This window comes from Grus americana, chromosome 2, assembly GCF_028858705.1.
Source record: "Grus americana isolate bGruAme1 chromosome 2, bGruAme1.mat, whole genome shotgun sequence".
Taxonomy (NCBI): domain Eukaryota; kingdom Metazoa; phylum Chordata; class Aves; order Gruiformes; family Gruidae; genus Grus; species Grus americana.
In genome coordinates, this window is record NC_072853.1 from 81,580,018 (window position 1) to 81,598,704 (window position 18,687).

Genomic DNA, 18,687 nt, shown 5'->3' on the forward strand with positions numbered 1-18,687 from the left:
TGTAAAAGGATTTGCAAGGAAAGAGCTTTAAAATATCAAAGAAACCCCGAAAGGCAGACTGATCTGTGAGTCACTGCTGAGTAATTCTGGGAGGCTGATCCAGATGTGCTGGAATGTTGCCACTGCTCCCCTAGATAATAATGTTTTATTGAAAAACACAAAAAAAGATATTCTGTATCTTGATTTATTTCTCTGGGAAAATGGATAATATTGTGACCCTGTAAGTGCACACAGCTGTTACTATGGCAGCCTCTTTGCAGCCTGGACTTTGGGGGGAAGATACTATGGCTGATGTACACGTGTTGATTTTTTTTGGTTGGTTGGTTTTGTCACGTCCTGACCTTTAGAGCTAATAAAGCAAGGAAAATTAAAAAGAGTACTTATTTATGTAAGCAAGACTATCTTTTTATTTATTTGCATTCTATTTAAAAATACATATGAGAGTGAGGCAGGTGGTTCATCTATAGTAGGCTAGTCCTTTGGTTAAGGTGCAAAGAAATAGCAAGCTGAAAGCTGTCTTGTGCATTCTGTATTCTGATCTGTTTTCAAGAGCATGTTGTTTGTTATCAAACATGCGTGTGGAGTGCTGAGAAGGCATCACAAAACAGATGGAAGATAAAAATGCCCTAAACCTGAAAGTCATCCATGCTTTGTTGGCAGGAGAATTGCATTTCTCCTGCAGGATGTGGGAAGTCGCTGAATAAACTAGTGCATACCTGTAAGCACGTAACCTTTCTGCTGTATGGTGAAGAAATTAATGTGCATGCTTAGGTAGTGAAGAGAGGAGTTCAAGTAGTAGGATAATATGCTAGTTGTTGAACCGGAAAGAGATGCTTCAGTTGTTTAAAAAAAAAAAAAAACAAAAAAACCCACCAAACACAGAACAACCCAAACAAAACACCACCAACACATTTTGCCCTTCAAGTATTCAGGGTGAATTTTTTTTCTTGTATCTTTTTGTGTGTTTTCCTGGTCTAAACAATAAGCATGAAGAATAAAAACCCTGTTTGTGTGTGACAGTTTGAAAGGAGCCACAGAGCTGAGAAAAGCTGGTAATCTGAGTTGTTGGCTGTTTTGAGTCTTTGAAATCTGGCTCCGATATCCATCCAATCCCTTGCTTGTTTTGAAGTAGAATGTTTTGGTATGTTTTATTCTTTGCCCCAGAAATACTTCGTGCTGAATGAATTCCTCTCATCTGGATGGGAGCATTCCAATATTACTTCTCCCCTGTAGCTGTACATAACCTTTATACTTGACACAGAATTTCCCTGCAACTTTTCCCATGCAGTGGGAAGCGTCAGCCCTGCAGTGTCTGCACAATACTGTTACTCTATTCATGCTTAGTAAATCAGCACAGTTTCTGCTTTTAGAAGCAGCATGCTTGCCACAAAAGCAATATATCGGCTTGACACGTCCTGGAAGTAACAAACTTTTGCTATACCTGTGCACAAAGCAGCTGTGTAGTATGTGTGCAGCAGCCTGTTACAATGCACATTGTAAATGCTGGCTGCTTTTAACATTTCCAGAAGTTCTGTAGCCAGGTGGTTACAAGCTGCTAGAGCTCCCTGTGGCTTGCAAACATCAGAAAACAACATATAAGCTCTCAGCCTCCTCATGGACTAACCTCAATAAACCATGTTTCTCATTTTGGGGGGGGGGGAGGGTTGTATTCAGGGAAGCCAGAAATACGATGTTATGTAATGGTATCACCATTGCTTGTATTGCTTAATGGTGATCCTTGAAAATCAGTTGCCTGCTATATATAAATTGTGCTTCCATGCTGTTATCACTAGTTTTAAGTTTGTAAAGTTGTGAATATTGATTTTTAGCTCCCATGCAAACAATGAGGAATTTGAATCTATAAGCCAAATTTTTCAGTAAGTGAGATACTGAAGTTAAGCAGTGCACTGGTGAGCTTTAAAAGTGTTTGGGAGCATAAATAGCCCTATCAGAATCTTTGCGTTGAAAGTACTGTGTGCTGGCAGGTTCGTAGACTGAGGATGGATAAAATGCACCTGAACATCTGAAACTGTTGACCATTGCAAGACAGGGAATCCCTTATGGCTTTGGTGCCTTTTGACATTTAGTAATACAAGGAGGGACAAGATGAGAAAAAAATTGCACAGGTAAAAGATACATTTCCTAAATAAATGGTTATCCTAAAAGGTGGTGTACAAAACATAGGAGCAAGAGTCACGGTAGTCTTTGCTGTGAAATCTGTCACCAAGTAGAGATGAACAGGATTTTGGTGTGAATTCAAATTCTTCCATACACATACATACAGACACACATGCACACACGCTGTCTGAAATGGCTCCCTCAGCATCTGTGAGTGGGAAGACTGAAATCCTGGCCAAGCCAGGTGTTTGTAGTAGTGCCAAAGTAGAGCAACAGATATTTTCCTAACTGGAGTCAAGTGTGGGAATACAGTTCAGGCTGACTGTATGTGAAAGAGAATGATCTCTTAAGAGTCTGCTGGCTTTTTGCATATAACCTTTTGTGTGTATTCTGACAAGTTGATTATAAAATAGCTCAGAGCACTTTTTATGTATACACAATATGCTTAATGGTGTTACTAGATGTCTCCTTTCTTTTGTCTTACTCAAACTAAACTTTAAACCAGAATAGACTGAGGTTGAAACAAAGAAAAAGGAAGTGGAATTGGCTAAGCTTTCAAATGCAAAACCTTGCTGTTGTTGAACAAAAGTAATGGAACAGTAATCTGTGCAAGCTCTTGAAGGAAGGTGACATCGTTTTGAGGGTGCCAATGCATGGGAAGGCTGAGGAGGCCTTGCTCTGGCCATCATGCTGTCGATTCATTCACATCTAGCTACGAGGCATGTGTATTTGATTCAAAAAAGCTTGTTGATAAAGGTCTCGCTTTGTCTCACGACCCACTGCCAGAAACACGCCTTCCTTTGCATCATCCTGTGCGGAAGGGTGTCTGTCCATCCATGCAGCCTTTCATTCGTTTCATCCCAGGTGGACCCTGAGGTGACAAACCTGCTCTTCTGGTTGCTGGTCACTCCTGGGTGTCTTCTGTGCTGGTGGTCTACAGCTTAAATGTGGATGTCACAATAAGACTGCTCGCTCCTCTGCCTGCCCTTTCCAGGCAGCAGGGCAGCTCTTGGATGCCACCAGTGAAGTGTGAAGACTCTCTCCCTTGGGCTTTTGTGCATCTTTAATATTATTATCGTGTCATTATAGCACAACAATGCTCAGTGTGACAGGTCTGGCAAAATGTATGAAATGCAGTCTGTGGTCAGTGCTCTGATATGCCAGTCATCTTGAATCTGAGAGTTGAGGACAGTTTTTAAATCTGCAATAAGAGAAACATGTTCAGTGACAGCACACTGAAGTGTGCTGGGGTTTACTGGTTTGGTAGGACTGGGGTCCAGTTACCCAGCACAGATTTTCTCTCTTGAGTTTTCCAATACTGGTAGTTACTTTGCTTGAAAAAAGGGACCGAATTTAAGTCCAAGCATTACTAAAATAGCACTAAGTGCTTGAGAGAAGTGAGGCTGAAATAGACCTTTAAACTGTGTGAAGCTATGGTATAGACATTTTTTTCTTGTTCAGTTAAGAAATGGGATGAGTACTAGCAGGGTACTAGTAGTTGATGTAATTTTAGGAAGATGTGAGAGACTTGATTTTGCTTCAAGGATGAATTTATTCTGAATAGGAAATTGATTCCATTATAACTGTAGAATAAGTATGAATATTTGAAGCTTTTTAAGATCATTAAACCTGATTTTTAAAAAATATGCTTGCATTTAGTATCATAAATGTCACTGAAAGACCCTGGAAGGCAAACTCCTGGGGCTTTAACATCTTACCCTTTTTGTTTTTAAAAAGATACAGCAGCTGTCCACTGCATGTCCTGAAAGCCAGAGCTTACAGACACACACACATCAGCCCCTTCCTATGCCCAGATATACTTGTTAGGGAATACTATTGCAACATTTGGCCCTGCACAAATAAAATAGCTCCTTCAACAACTGTGCCTGTGGTAATACACATACTGCAACACTGTGCTGGGGGGAAGGGGCAAAAAAGAGGAATTGGCAGGTTTTAAATGCAGAAACTTTGTGCTTTTCTTTGTCTTACCCTGCTGAAAAGGCTGACTGAATATCCAAAAGCCATTATTATAAAAATGAAAAATAAAATAAATTGCAAAAGAGCGTGGCAGATATTTTATCCAAATAAAATAACTGTGTGCACTTGGGAAGGTATTTACTCAAAAATAATTGTTCTCCCATTCTATATGGCAAAATGCTGTAGGGTTTTATTTAGTTGCAGTCTTTCAGCAGATTGCAGGGATGGGACTTAAATGGATAGAGGCCCATGATGGAAACACTGAAACTTCCAGGATGTTGCAGACAATTAAAATAATACCATCTCGGTGACTAATGGCATGCTCCCAAGAACTTAGGAAAGAGGTAGCACAGGATGCAGGCTCATTCAAGCAGATGTTTCTTAGTCTGTGCTATATTTAGATCAAGAAAAAAAATCTGCTGGGTGAAACATTTGCCTGTCAGGGATTCAGAATTTGATTTCCCTCTCCAATTTTAATTCTGATAAGATGTGAAGAGCAGATGAAAAGAGCAGAAGAGCCTCCTTCTGTGACTGGATTGAGTTATTTATATGGTTTTCTCACTGTACATTAGAGCTGTCTTGCTGCTGGATAAAGTTCTTACTGAGGTCACAGGACTCGGTGGTTTGTTTAGGGATCTTCGAGCTGCTTGATTTACAGAGAATAGGAAAAAATCATGCCTGGAAGTTGCTCTGAAGTTCACACTGAGAGAAAGTTAATAGTTTTTTAATGATGAGTTTGTTTGGTTTTTGTTTTTTTTTTTCCCTACCGGATTTTTGTTGCCAAGCTCTCTTTTATGGAATAATGCATTACCTCAGAAAATCATCGCACTATAAAATCTGTAGTTCTGCACTGCTGAACATGTATGGGTAAGCTCCGGTCCCTGTTCACCCCCCACTGTAAACTGGTTACTTTCTTTTGGCTTTGCTGTGCAACCTTGTACTGTCTTCATACTTAGTTTTGTATCCTAAAACAAAGTAATTTATGTAATTTCCAGTATATCCAGTGCTTATTCTGGTTTTAAAGCTGTATACGAACCAGCTGGCTATTGCTCGTTATGAATTAAGCTCCTCTCAGTAAATTGCATGAATTTCTATCCAGCTTTAATAACCTGGCAGTTTTGTTCATGTGTGTTGGCTTTATTCTAACTTTTGTGTATAAACATTAAAATTATTTTGAGGAAAAGCTGTTTGTCAGAAACTTAGTGGAAAAGTGTAAAAGGCTTATTTGGTAATGCATTACAGTAACTTTTGCTATGGAAGTGTCACAGAGCTGTTTAGTCACTTCAGAAACAGCTTAAATTGTTCCACTTGCAACAGCGTATGAATCATAGCTAGACAAGTAACGCATACTAATTACTATCCTTCTCTTTCTGCACATTTGTAAAATGTTTTTTGTGCCTAAGCAGTGGGCGATTCGGCTAATGAAGTAGGCAAACGCAGTGTATTTTTGAGCCCTTGGGTACCTTGGGGGCCAGATACCGTGTTTACAGTCATGCCATGCTGACCAGGCACTAAGCCAGTCGATATAACGCTCTGTTGTGCTGGTGCCCGTGTCTTTCTGCTCTAGGCAGGCAGTGTTGCTTTGACCTGGGTACACAGAAGGAAAAGTCTGCTTGTTCTGCATTGGCGTGGGCTCCAGCAGCTAGGGTGAGCTCTCAGGGAATTGTATCCCCATGCACAGTACATCACCCGCCCGATGCTTATAAGTTTTGTTGCTCCTGCCAGCTCTGCTCCACCCAGTTACAGAAGTAGCTGAAGTGTATGTGAAGAATAAGAAATGCAGAGGTGAGGTGTCCCCTGTACAGATGTGACATAACCCAGCTGCAAAAGACGTGTTGGAAAAAATTGAAGTGGTTCTTAGTCCTGTCTTGAGCCACAGTGCAGGTGCTTGTAAGGGAGCCAAGGGGCAAACTTGCTATAGTCCAAGAGACGCAAAATGGCTTTAATTCCAGTTTGTCTGTAATAAACGTCTCTGAAAATTGGGCCTTTTATAGAGAATGCAATAGGCGTGAGGTAGAGTTCTTCCAGCTAGCACCAAACCATGAGATCTGCAGTCAACAACAGTGTGTTACTCTCAAATTAATATCCTTGTACAGTTGCCAGCTGCACTGATTGTGTCTACACACCAGCTCACTTGGAAAGTCTCTAACATGATGTCCTGTTATTGCGGTTCAGACATGAGCTTCATAAGCTGAGAGAGGAATAAAAACATGTTGTCTGGGTGTTGAAACCTGAGTAAATTTTTCAGGTTTTATTGTCAGGCTTCTTGCTCTTAAGTTTCATTTGTCTTGAAGTGAAATTTGCATTCCTAAGTATGCATTTGGAAAAAAAAAAATAAATTTGGATGCTGCAGTGGGTTATGCTGGAATGAATGTTGATGAGTGCTTTTGACCCACTTGCGAAGTTCTACTGATTTGGGCTCCTTTGTCAGAAAGACTGTTGTGGCTTGAGCTTGTGGTGTTTACGGCTATGGAGTTGCATTCAAATCTGAGACAGGCATTGTCTTTGAAGCATATGAGTAGTCAGAATAACACAGTGTGTATGAATAGGCAGATCTGTTTGGGGGGGGGAGGGTAGTAGATTTGTAGAAAAGAGTCTGGTTAAATGTTATTAATTCTTCACAACTTGTGAAAATTTAGCCTATAGCTTGCTTAACTCAAAACCTACCTCAGGAGGCATGTAAGGCTCTAAGAAAGGAATCGGTTAATCAAGATCTAGAATCCTTCATTGAGTTTTCTATTTTAATGTAGCTCCTTTGATAGTTAGGAAACCTTTATGATCAGAATATTATAGAAACAGCAGCATGGAATGGATATTTCTGTAGAAAATGTTAAGCAAAGAAATAAAATGTGGTTTTCTATCTTTTGAAATTAAGCCAGTTTGCTTACTGTCTGTATTTTAACTTTGTTAACTTTTTAATTAGGTTCGAAGTTAATAAAGCTTACTGGTATCTCTAAAATGTATAAAAGCAGAGATTAAAACATAGTCAAAAGATCTTAATACTTTCAGTCAGACCGGAGTTATTCTTTCAGGATAAAAACCAAACTTTATTCCTTGTTCTTGGAATTGCAGAGTTTGGGATGTGATGGTAAAATAGAGAGGAGGGACCCAGTTGGAATGTTTCTTGTGAGAGTAGCTGTTTCATTGTGCTGTGAGTGCTGCTCACAGGAGTGCTGCAAGGAGTCAGCCCTGCTCCCCCGCTTCAAGCAGCGTTTTTATCAGTTGCACAGTAGATGGCTGATGGTTTGTTGATGAATAATTTTCACACACAGAGCTGAGGATGCAACAGCTTGCCTCATGAAATTGTGGAAAAGAACATGGTAGGGTTCAAGTGACCAGTAGTGATACCTAGCTAGCACACACCTGGAGATTTTTCCATAAGCTGCAATGTGTGGACTATTCTGAACAGGAATGTGTGCACATGTTAAGTAGGGGGGGAAAAAATGTTGAATTAACTGGTTGAATTACTTGTGATGATTGTTGTTGTAATAGTGCAAAATGGAGATCAAGGGGATAAACACCGTAGCTGTAGAGATCATGGTAGAAAAATAACTGCTCACATCTGATTTCTCTCTGTATTTTGTTTTCTGAAATACCCTTTTCTTTTTCCTTTTTTTTGAAGGCCACTGAAAAGTGTTATGTTATCTGTGTGCATGTGTCAGCCTGGCAGTGTAAATTTGATGGTGGCTACAATACATCTCCCTTCCTTCCTTCCTTCCTTCCTCCCTTCTCTCAGGGAGTGTTACCATAGCATTTCCCTCCCAGGGACTCTCTCGCAGAGCTGCAGATGGGATTCTCGCTATGAACTCTGTGCTGCTCAATCGGATACGCTCAGTACTGTAGAAGGAAAATGGGAAAGAAAGGGTGACTTAGCAACACGGATAAAGCTTTCCTGGTATTTCCAAGAAGCAAAAACCTTATTTGAAACAAAGGCTCGTTTTCATTAAATTGAGGATGGCATTTTTCTGTGAAGAGAAACAAATCCTGTTTCTCCCCCCCCACCTCAGTCTGTTTTCTCTTGTCCAGGGAGACTGATTTGGAATAGTGACTGCCTGATCGTGGGGCTTACATTTCTTTTTTTCCCCCTCTCCTTTAGCTGTGGACATGGCTTGAAGAGTTACAGAAAGAACTGCTCGATGATGTCTATGCTGAGTCTGTGGAGGCTGTGCAAGACCTGATTAAACGTTTTGGTCAACAACAACAGACCACTCTGCAGGTTACAGTCAATGTCATAAAAGAAGGTGAAGATCTTATACAGCAACTAAGGTAAAACAATTTTTTATTTAAATCTCTTACAATGTACATCTGATATTCTATGATGCCCTTTCTGTTTTGAGGGTAGAGATGATGACTACAAGATATGACCTATAAATAAAACTTGTAAATATTAGGATTACAATGATGTTTCATGCTGTACTGATGGTCTCTAACCCTCTGTTTACAGGAAGCTCTGCTTTTAAACACTACCTCCACAAGAAGGAGATTTTGTTTACATAAGCTACCTTTGTGATAGGAGCAATCGTATGTCTTTGTAGTCTGACACGCAGGGCTCCACAGCGTTTTGAGTTCTGAGCAGCAGTCTTTGTAAAAAGAGACGCTTGAAATTGTTTTGCAGACTGATAAGCAACTTTACTGTAGTAAAGACCATAATTTTGCAGTCCACTTCATTCAGTAACAATCCAAATAAATTTGGGCCCCAGCTGCACTGGTGCAAGTCTCCTTTGCTGCAGAAGCTGATATTATCATATCTGAATTTGCAGGTTTTATACTAAAGTGAAAGATTAAGAAATTTTTTTTACCGTTATCTAACTTTGATTTTTTTTTTCATTGCCAGGAAGATTCAGTAAATTAAAGAGTTAGCATGTGCCACTTCCTTTTCACAATATAAGGGATTGTCTCTGGTTTTAAATTTTATTCTTCCTGTAAACAGAACGTCTTTAAATGTTGAATTGGTAAAAAAATGAAAATAATCTAATTTCCTAACGCTTTTTCAAGTACTAAAACATAATTTGGACTTTTATTAACAAAGATGTACAGACTTAGCTTTTGTGTAATATGACTCACACTGACATTATCTGACATGACATTTTTGGTCATGTATAGCATCCAGATTGTATGGTGATTTTTTTAAATAATATTTTTCTTCTCCTCTTTCTGCTTTGAATAGGGATTCTGCCATTTCTAGTAACAAGACCCCCCATAACAGCTCGATCAACCACATAGAGACAGTCCTGCAGCAGCTGGATGAGGCCCAATCTCAGATGGAGGAGCTTTTTCAAGAACGGAAGATCAAGCTGGAGCTGTTTCTGCAGCTCCGCATATTTGAAAGAGATGCAATAGATGTGAGTGTCTGCTCTTGGAGTTACACTGCACTTAGTTCTCTTGTGTGGGAACTTTTATGCTGAGATGATTGTGTAGTTACATTGGCATGTGGCTCAAATGACTGACAGACTTAGCTCTTACCTGAACTAAGGCTTTTGTCTTGTACATGAAAGTGTCAGAGGCGTGGAGAGCTGAGCTTTTTGATATTAACTCCAACTCTGGTTCCCAGTGCCTATTTAAGCAAGCATCTTGTAAAAGCATAATGTACCAATTGCTTCATTTGGTAAGTTTGGTTTGAATATCAAGCTACCTTGATATAACTAGTATGCTTAAAGTTAATATGAATAAGAACTGCAAGATGGTTTAGTACAAACCCTCTAAACTCTTGCTTTCTAGTAATACCCCTCTTCTTTTCCAATTCAGCAGTCTTTTTTCAGTTGATGGCTACAAGTGGTGTTTGGAACTCTATTTTAATCTTTGGGGATGTTGTATGGGCTGTCTTTTTTTTTTTTTTTTTTTTAAAATAAGATTCTTTTCCATCTCCGAAAATAATGTAAAGGCAGTTGTAGTGCCACACCCCTGCAAAACTTCAGGAAGTTTTGAGACTATCTAAATCTTGGAGGAGGATTACAGCTTATCATTTGGAAAGTTTCTGTTTGTGTTCAGGGACATGCACGCAGACAGACATAAACTCCACATGAGAACTGGATCATATATAAAGCTTCAGCTAAGTTGGTCATATGACTTCTGTAAAACCACTAGTGCTGTACACAGTGCCTGCAACCAAGTTAGTGCCTCAAAAGGTTCAGGATTATCCATTGGTAATTTATTCTGTTTGAATATATAAATGGCTTATCTCAAGACTCTGGAAACCAGGAGTTACAGTGATAATTTTACCTCTTTGTACGTAGTAAAAGCTTCAACTGTTGGTTAGATACAAATGGTGTAAGGGCAAAGAGGCAGTCGGCAGAAGTGATAGCTTCTCTTTTTCTTTTTTTTTCTTTTTTTTTTTCTTTTTTTCTTTTTTTTCTTTTTTTCTTTTTTTTCTTTTTTTTTCTTTTTTTTTCTTTTTTTTTCTTTTTTTTCTTTTTTTTTCTTTTTTTTCTTTTTCTTTTTTTTTTTTCTCTTCTCCTTAGAATCAGGATTAGATATCATTGCTGAAGTCTGGTTTAGCTAAGCACATTGTTTGGAGCAATGCAGGAATAGGCAGACACAGTTCCTTGATCTGTGCCTGTAGAGGAAGTGAGAGTATGCACTCTACAGTAATAACGACTCTAGTGTAAAGAAGGAAGGTTCTCTATTTTGCAATTCACAGTGAGGAGGTAAAATTAGTCTGCAGGGAGTTTGCTACTTTGATTATGTGATGGTAGCTGTCTTGAGTATGCAAGGGAAAGGCTTGGCAGAATTGTTATTGTAATGATTAGCTGGATGACTGGTACACATAGCAGGTATCCCCTTTTATAGGATTGTCAGCAATTTTACAATCTCTGCAGAAGTGATCTATAGTACTTGATAGGATCTGTGTCATGTTCTCAGAACACTTGCACTGAGGAAGTGGCAGCCATGGAGGCAAGGCATATACCAAGAAAATTAATGGAAGAATTAGGTTAAAAGTTTGAGTGAAGTTCATGGTGAAGGTGATTGCTCTCTGCTACAGGTTACCTAAACAAGTGTTCTACAATAGAAGGTGGCTGGTTGCAGAAGCCCTGTTTTGCAGATGTATTCTAGTCCTTCAGTACAGGGTATCATCTGTATAGATACTAGTACTTCTGTGTATGCTGTTTGGTGATGGCCATAGGATTTTGCAGTGGAAAGCAAAGTGGAACTTGACAGGTCTTGCTTTCTCTGAAGCTGGCACTTGGCATGCTTTACATTTTGGCACATAAAACATAAAGCAAAGTACCAATTACCTTGTTGAAAGAGTCGGTGTATTGTGTTTATATGGCTTGGAAACAAAAATCATGCTTATTGAAGATTGCCAAGAAGCCCTCCAGGGAACAAAATGACCCTGGCTGCAAAGCATCTTCAGCAAAATGTTGATTGCTTTGCTGTCTCTGTACCATGTCCTCTCTCTGCTTCCTCAGCAAAGCATGCTTCTATTTTCCCTCTCCCTGAAGGCAGACATCTGTTTGAAAACTTCCGGGAAGAAAATACAGGGACTAGTTCCAGGTCAGTTGTTTGAAAGCAGAAGCTCAGCTGAAGTAACGTGATAGTGAGGAGGAGCCAGATGCCAGCTAGGAACTTGCAGACCTTCTTTTGACCTCCTCCTTTGTCCCGGATTTTGTGTGACTGGCCCAATCAATTAAGACTTGGCTGCAGGGGCAGTTCATTCAGGGGAGCATCCTGTGAGGACAGTTTTTCTGGAAGGCGAGTAGTGTTTCAAACTTGTCTTAACTGCTTGCAAAATAACAGAGGCTAAAATGGGACAAAGGGTTCCCCTGGCACTTGCAGGATCATACTGTGCAGCTGTGCTTCTGGGGACAGTGGTGAGATGTGCTGGCAGGGATAGTCCTCCTCCTCTTGTCGTTACTCTCCCCTGATTATTTGTTGACAAAATACACTTTTTGTTTTAGTTGCTGTCTTTTATCTTGCAACTTTTCAGATTCTCCTGCTTTTCTGAAATTGCTGTAACTGCAGCACTGTCTCTGTTTTGCCCCTTGCTCTTGGCATATAAATTGACCTTCTCTATGCCCAGCGGGCTTTTAAGTGCCATTGGTCGCGAGCTATTTGAAGGATTCTGTTGTGAACACCTGTATTAACTAAAGGCAAGAAGGAGCAAAACAACGTATGCTAAGAGTCCCTTGCTAGGGTGATTAGTAGCATAAGGAAGACGTGTATGGCCCTAGCCAGTGGGAAGGTAACACTGGTGGCAATGTATGCAGCCTAAAATGTGTGTGGCTCATCTGTGTCTGTGCATTTTTGCTTGTCTGTAACTTAAATGCCTCGAGGCCTATGTCAGGGCTCCACACAAAGCATACCACACACTTTTCAACTCAGAGCTTTATCTCGACTCTATTTTTGGACCATACTTACAAGATGCCTGTTAAGTCATACAACTGAAAAGGCAAGGATGCAGTGCTGGATCACAGAGACCTAACTCTTCTCCCTTTCCCATTTTCCCTTTTTCTTTCTCCCCAGCAAATAAGATTTTCCAGGTCCTGGTTAGCACTCAGTTGGTACAAGGAATGCTAGTTAGACCCTTCTGAGAAGAGACCTGTGGTTCTTTATTTCTTTCCCAATCAGTGCGAAAGAGTCAGCATCCCTTCTGTGTTATACCCTGCCTTGTTTCCTGTCAGTGTTACCTTTGCATTTGTTAAAACTTAGGAATGTCAGGCAGCTCAGACTCCGCACTAGGAACTTCTTGAACCCATGCTATGGTAAGTAGTTACCCTGTGTTTGTGCTGGGTTGTCTTTCCCGAGAGCGGTATTAACTTGTGATTCAGTTACTTTAGATGTCTATTAGTCATTCATCTTTGATCTGTTTGTGTAATGCTAATTGTCTTGACAAAACTTTACAAACAAAATAGGTGCCTGCTCGCTCTAAAAGTGTTGCTTGTAAAACAGAACTTTAGGAGAGGCATTGAAGAGTCTGGGCAGAGAGAGCTTAATGCACGTTATTTTTGTTTTAACTCTGCCCTCAATGCATTTTTAGATTTGCATGGTGGGTGCAATTGCTGAAATAGATCACCTTGCGCCACCTCATTACTGCTGAAAAAAACGTAAGGATTGCTGCCTTTGTTAGGAACCTCGACTGTGATGTTCACTGACTTTCTTATCTTTTGAATGAGTGTGGGACTATGCTGGCATTATTTGTGAACCGTGGGCTTCCTGGTCTTTTGAAGGAGACAGGGAATGTCTTGCTTTTGTACAGAGTGTTTCAGACTGCTTTAAACATGCGTGGGCCATGATCTTAACCTTGGGGTTGCATGAAATAATATGGGAAGAAGTTATAATTCTTACTGTTACTCATTGCTGTTGTTTGGTGGCAGTATCACTGGAACCTCTTGGCTGAGGTGACACGCAGTGTTGTCCTCTTAAAACTACTTGTCGTTCATATCGGGTACAGTGAATCTCAGGATAGTCAAGAGGACATAGTGACTACAATCTACTTAAAACATTCCATTATTATAAAAATACTGACACTTAGCCACAGCAATGTCCTATTGTGAGCTTATTGTGTTTCCACTCACTGTGCTAGTAAGAGAGGTAAGGTTTTGGCATCTGTTCTGAAGGGAGATGGATTGGCTTTGCTTTTAAAACGGTGGCGTAAATGTGCCGTGTTAAATCTGAATCCGCTTTTTAATGGGTTTTAGAAAGACAGTGAAAGATGATATTTTGATGGTGGAGTTTCACAACCATCTTTAATGCTCAGATTTCTCAGTTTGACCACGTCTAACTACAATTACTTCTTGAGGATAACTTACAAATGTTGTTAACTGAGCTGGATGAAAATAAGATGGTAAGTCTGATTTGTGAGAAATTCCATAGTGCAGTGGATGGTTTGAAGAAATAAATGTTAGATGACCTCCACTACTTTTAGTAATGAATAAACACAGTGTGTTGAAGACAAGCTGGGAAGAGCAGATCTGAGGTGAGTGAGAGCAGAAAAGTGGTTTCTCATGCTGGACTGTCAGGAAGACTTGGAAATTTCTGAAATATTTCAGGTCAATTAAAAGCAGGTGAAGAGCAGAGAGAGGTAATGAGACACGGTGGGCATGGACCAAGTAAAAGGGAAATAAAGGGAAGTTGTGAAGGATTTTGTGGGAGGGGAAACCTGTGTGTGCATTTAGAGGGGAAATCACTCATAATGCATAAATTGTGCGTGTGATGTTTAGAGCACATGGGAGAGAGATGAAAGACGCTTTAAGCAGTGGCTAAAAGCCTTGTCCTGTATATCTTCCTGCATCCCTTGCCCATCAGATTTTCTGTTTTCAGTGTTATCCCTGAAATATGAGTTTCTCCCTATTTTCACTTTGGTACAGCTAACTGATCAGGAGTACGGTTTGCAAAAATAGCTACCCCAGTTGTTTGGTATCTCCCATCATGGCATAGTGCAAAACTCGAATGCTTAGTGAATCAAGTAATAATTTTTGCACTCACTGATGCCACAATTTTAATAATAATTGCTTGATGTGTCCATTTTTTATGGTGCCACATGAGCAGAATGGAAACAAGCCTTCAAGAAAGATTGTAGCTGACTACAGAAACTTATACAGATAATTTAACTTTGCTTTCTCCTCACTTCTGTTTTTTCTAGAGGGCTTGTTTTCCTGGAATTTCTCTTGTAGTTTAACTGTCTCAGTAACTTCACAGCTCTGATTAACTACTTGGAAAGCATAGCGGCATGTTCCTTTTGCTTGCAACAGATGACTTTGGTTAAATATTTATGCAGTCAGCTACTTTGTTGCTAATGCCAGTTTAGTCAGATCCTCTTTTTGCTGTGTCTTGCTGCATAAATAGGTGTTTTCTTGTCACTTCGCACCATTCTGGAGTTTGTTCTACTCCTGAAATTGTAGAACCCTGGAGCTAAGCCATACTTGGTTCTTGATATCTATAATTTTGCTTTCCCAATGAACTGCAGTATTTGGTGGCAAAACTGCTGAAAGTTCTGAGAAAAAATTGATTACAGGCTTGAGGAATAAGTATGTCAGACTTGTTTAAAACACCTGATGTGTCAAACCTGTGTCATAAGATCTCAACCCACTTTGATCAATACAGATTGTAAGCATTATCTGTTAGACTTAAAACCAATTTTGTATCCTAATTAAAAAGAATATTTTACATTTCAGCCAGGTTTTGCAATATGATTTGGAAAACACTCTTGTGTGGACAGCCAATGAGGACTTATTGTTGTGATACATGTGTTAAAAAAACAAAAAAACAAACCAACTTCCTTAGCTACCCTTCTTTGGACATCTTATGACCAAGAGTAAAATCCAGAATTGAAGTGTAAACTGAAGTGTAGCTGAATTATTTCAGCAAGCAAATTTAGCTCCGATGTTACAGTAATACTGTAGTAAAGTAATACTTTTTGGTTTTGCTCCATTCATTAAGTGCCCTGCCTTTTGTGAGAAGTAGTGCTGCTCAGTTGTCTGGCAGAAGTCAAAGGTGCTCACAGAGCCTGATGCTTCCTGCTCACACAAGGGCAGAGCTGGCTTTTTTGTGAAAGGGCTCAAGACTGGCATAATTGAAAGCTCAGCTGGCTCTTGATGTGTGAATTATTATTTGGTGCAGTCTGAAGAACTGAAAAGATATTTTAGATCAACGCTTTCCTTTAAAAGTGGAGATAAAAACATTTTAACTTCACCTGTTTCACAAGTGATGTATTGATGGAATACCTCAAACAAGGCAAGGGTACCCATAGTATTGCAGGCACTGGTTGAAGGAGAGCTGTAGTAGTTCTCAAAGAGATTCTTCCAGATTGTTTGCCAAAATTTAAAATGCATGTTGAAACAGCCTGTGTCTAAACCATGTCCAACCTTATCAGTGAAGTCAATTAACAATGAGCAACTCAAGTTCCTGACCTCCATCATAAGTGCACCATTGGAAATAAATGCATGTTGTGTAGTGGGTAATTGAACATTGTCTTCCTCCTTTTTCCTCCAGATAATTTCAGACCTGGAGTCTTGGAATGATGAGCTCTCTCAGCAGATGAATGACTTTGACACTGAAGATCTTACAATAGCAGAACAGAGGCTCCAGCATCATGCAGACAAAGCCCTGACCATGAATAACTTGACCTTTGATGTCATCCACCAAGGGCAGGATCTGCTGCAGTATGTCAATGAAGTGCAGGCATCTGGTAAGATGGCTCCTTCATGCTATTCTGGGCAGTGGCTTTATAAGAATTACCCAGTTGTCTCTCCGTGGGATATGTGAAAACTGGAGACGTGGACTTTTTTTTTTACCCTTTATACTCAAATCATTTGATAGCATTCATGAGAATATGTTTTTTATGGCATGTAATTTTTATTTAGGAGTTGGCAACACTTGTAGATGTTTATGTTTTAAAGAAAGGGATTCCTCTCAGGATGTCAGTAAATTAAATAGCAGGGAGTTAATTTTTTAGTTAATCGGAGCAATGCAGTCAAGCCAAAATTTTCAGCTTTCAAGTAATAAGTCTTCCTTTTTTGTTTCTTATACCCTTTCACTGTATACAGTCACCTAGGGTAAATCTCAAGCATCTTTAAAAAAAAAAAAGTTAATATTGCATTTTTAAAGAGTGCAGAACCCCATGCTCATTTAAGCAAATGCTCCAAGGATTAAGTTGAACCTTGAGAAGGAACTGTAAGTGTAAAACAGTGGAAACAGTCTGTTTGTCTTTGGAAGACTTGTAAGTCAATTATAAACAACTGGCTGATTACAGGTGTTGAGCTGCTTTGTGACAGAGACGTAGACATGGCAACTCGTGTCCAGGATCTGCTGGAATTCCTCCACGAGAAGCAGCAGGAGCTGGACGTGGCCGCCGAGCAGCACCGCAAGCACTTGGAGCAATGCGTGCAGCTGCGTCACCTGCAGGCCGAAGTCAAGCAGGTACGTGTGGGCTATGCCCCTGCTGGGGCATCACCCCCCACAGCTATTGCACACCCTTCCCATAAATAGCCGTGGAGAATTAATTTTTGCTGTATAAAGTCTTGCATTTGCAGGGGGCAGGGACTTAGAATTGAGCACCGAGGAAACCATCCTCTGTTAATATTGTGGTGGCTAATTTGCGTTAACAGTCCATATTTCTACCTGGATACAAGTCAAGTATTTGAAGTGTAGAGCAATTTGAACTTGTGTTAGATAATCCATGCTTTAATCGTCTGCATGGTGGTTAATAAAAATGTTCAGTGATATTCCCTGAACACTGACCCAATACATCTACAAATGGTGATAACGTAGTATCAGCAGGGTTTACTTTCTGGGAGAAGAAAAATGGAGTTTTGCTTTTCCTGGCACTAAAGTGGCAAATTTTGAAGTTCTTATCTGATAATCACCTAAACTTTTGGGGAAGTCGAGATGCTGTGGGCAAAACCACTGAAGCAGGTAAAAGTTTAAAAAGCAAACAAACAGAACACTAGAAAGGTAAGAGTTTTTGATTTTGCTCACACTTGGCAGCATCACAGAAGTCTACTAGAGTCTGTTGTATTAGTATGTCTCATAATGGCTCATAGTTCAACTTGTCCTTTTTCTGCTTGTCGTGAGCTCTTAGAAAAACTCATCTTCCTCATGAGACTACGAATGAGAAGTCCTAAGTCGCAAATATAAAAGGGGTCCAGTTAGCACAGGAGACGTGAATAGAAGGTTCCCAAAGTATTTCCAGGCAGTGGTTCATTACTCTATTGCAGCAGACCCAAGGTTTCTGTGTGGCCTTGAATTCAAGGAACACAAGGAACTGGTAGTGTCTGCTGTCAGCGCAATCTAGATGTTAATCAAATATATGATCTACTAGTTCAAGCTTTTGCATACTCTACTGAACTATCCTTGTATCTGTCTTAGCACTTGTTCATGTTCATAAATGCAAATTACTCCTTTCACATGACTAATAGTTGAGATAAAGTTATTACAGATCAGGATAGATTCTGTACTCAGTTGTATTCTATCTTGAGGATGAAGGGAAAGAGTGCACATTTGCAAAAGAAAGAAAAAATTAAAAGAGAGAGTGTGAATGCCAGCTGAGCCAGTTTCATCCCTTTGCGGTACATCAGTGAGTTAAGGTGGGATGGGTTAGTAAGAAAAAGAAATGGTTAATTCCCATGATACTGAAATAATATTGTTACAGAACAGAATATGGCACTTGGATAATATTTCAAAGAGACATTATTAAATAGTTATTTAAATTGCATGCTCCCACAATGAAGTGAGTACCTTGCTCTGTTAACTTTATTTGTATGCAAGTTCAATATGACAAGAAAGAGACGCGTGTTTAAAACCTGTATTTGCAAAACAAGTGTTCTGTATTTTGGCAGATACAAGCAGATGATGAACATCATGGATTATAGACAAATATCTGTGTTGCACTTAGTATGTGTAGGTCATTCTGTAAGATCTTTGTAACATTTCTGAACCACTGCTAGGTCTGACTGAAAATGAAGTTCAAGTTTAGATTTTTAAGAAAGCACTGGAAAAAATGACTTAATCTTGCAATAAAGATATAGGTAGTGTACTATCCTAGTCAGCTGCCTTTTTTTAGTAGACTGGGATTTTGGAGAAAAAAATGATTCTATTTATATTCCTAGTACACGTCTCTATTGAGTGGGATTTTATGTTGAATTAAATGCCATAATA

The 18,687-nt window shown here is 39.6% G+C and overlaps 1 protein-coding gene across 3 annotated transcripts in view; it reads left to right on the forward strand.

The window, feature by feature from the left end:
- The window catches only part of TRIO (trio Rho guanine nucleotide exchange factor), a 255,922-nt gene that overhangs the window by 120,717 nt on the left and 116,518 nt on the right, over positions 1-18,687 (forward strand). For all 3 annotated transcript variants that reach the window (XM_054814119.1, XM_054814117.1, XM_054814118.1), the window contains exons 12-15: positions 8,192-8,361; positions 9,263-9,437; positions 16,024-16,219; positions 16,784-16,950. In XM_054814119.1, the coding sequence (XP_054670094.1) occupies positions 8,192-8,361; positions 9,263-9,437; positions 16,024-16,219; positions 16,784-16,950 (708 nt within the window). The remainder of the gene's footprint in view (positions 1-8,191; positions 8,362-9,262; positions 9,438-16,023; positions 16,220-16,783; positions 16,951-18,687) is intronic.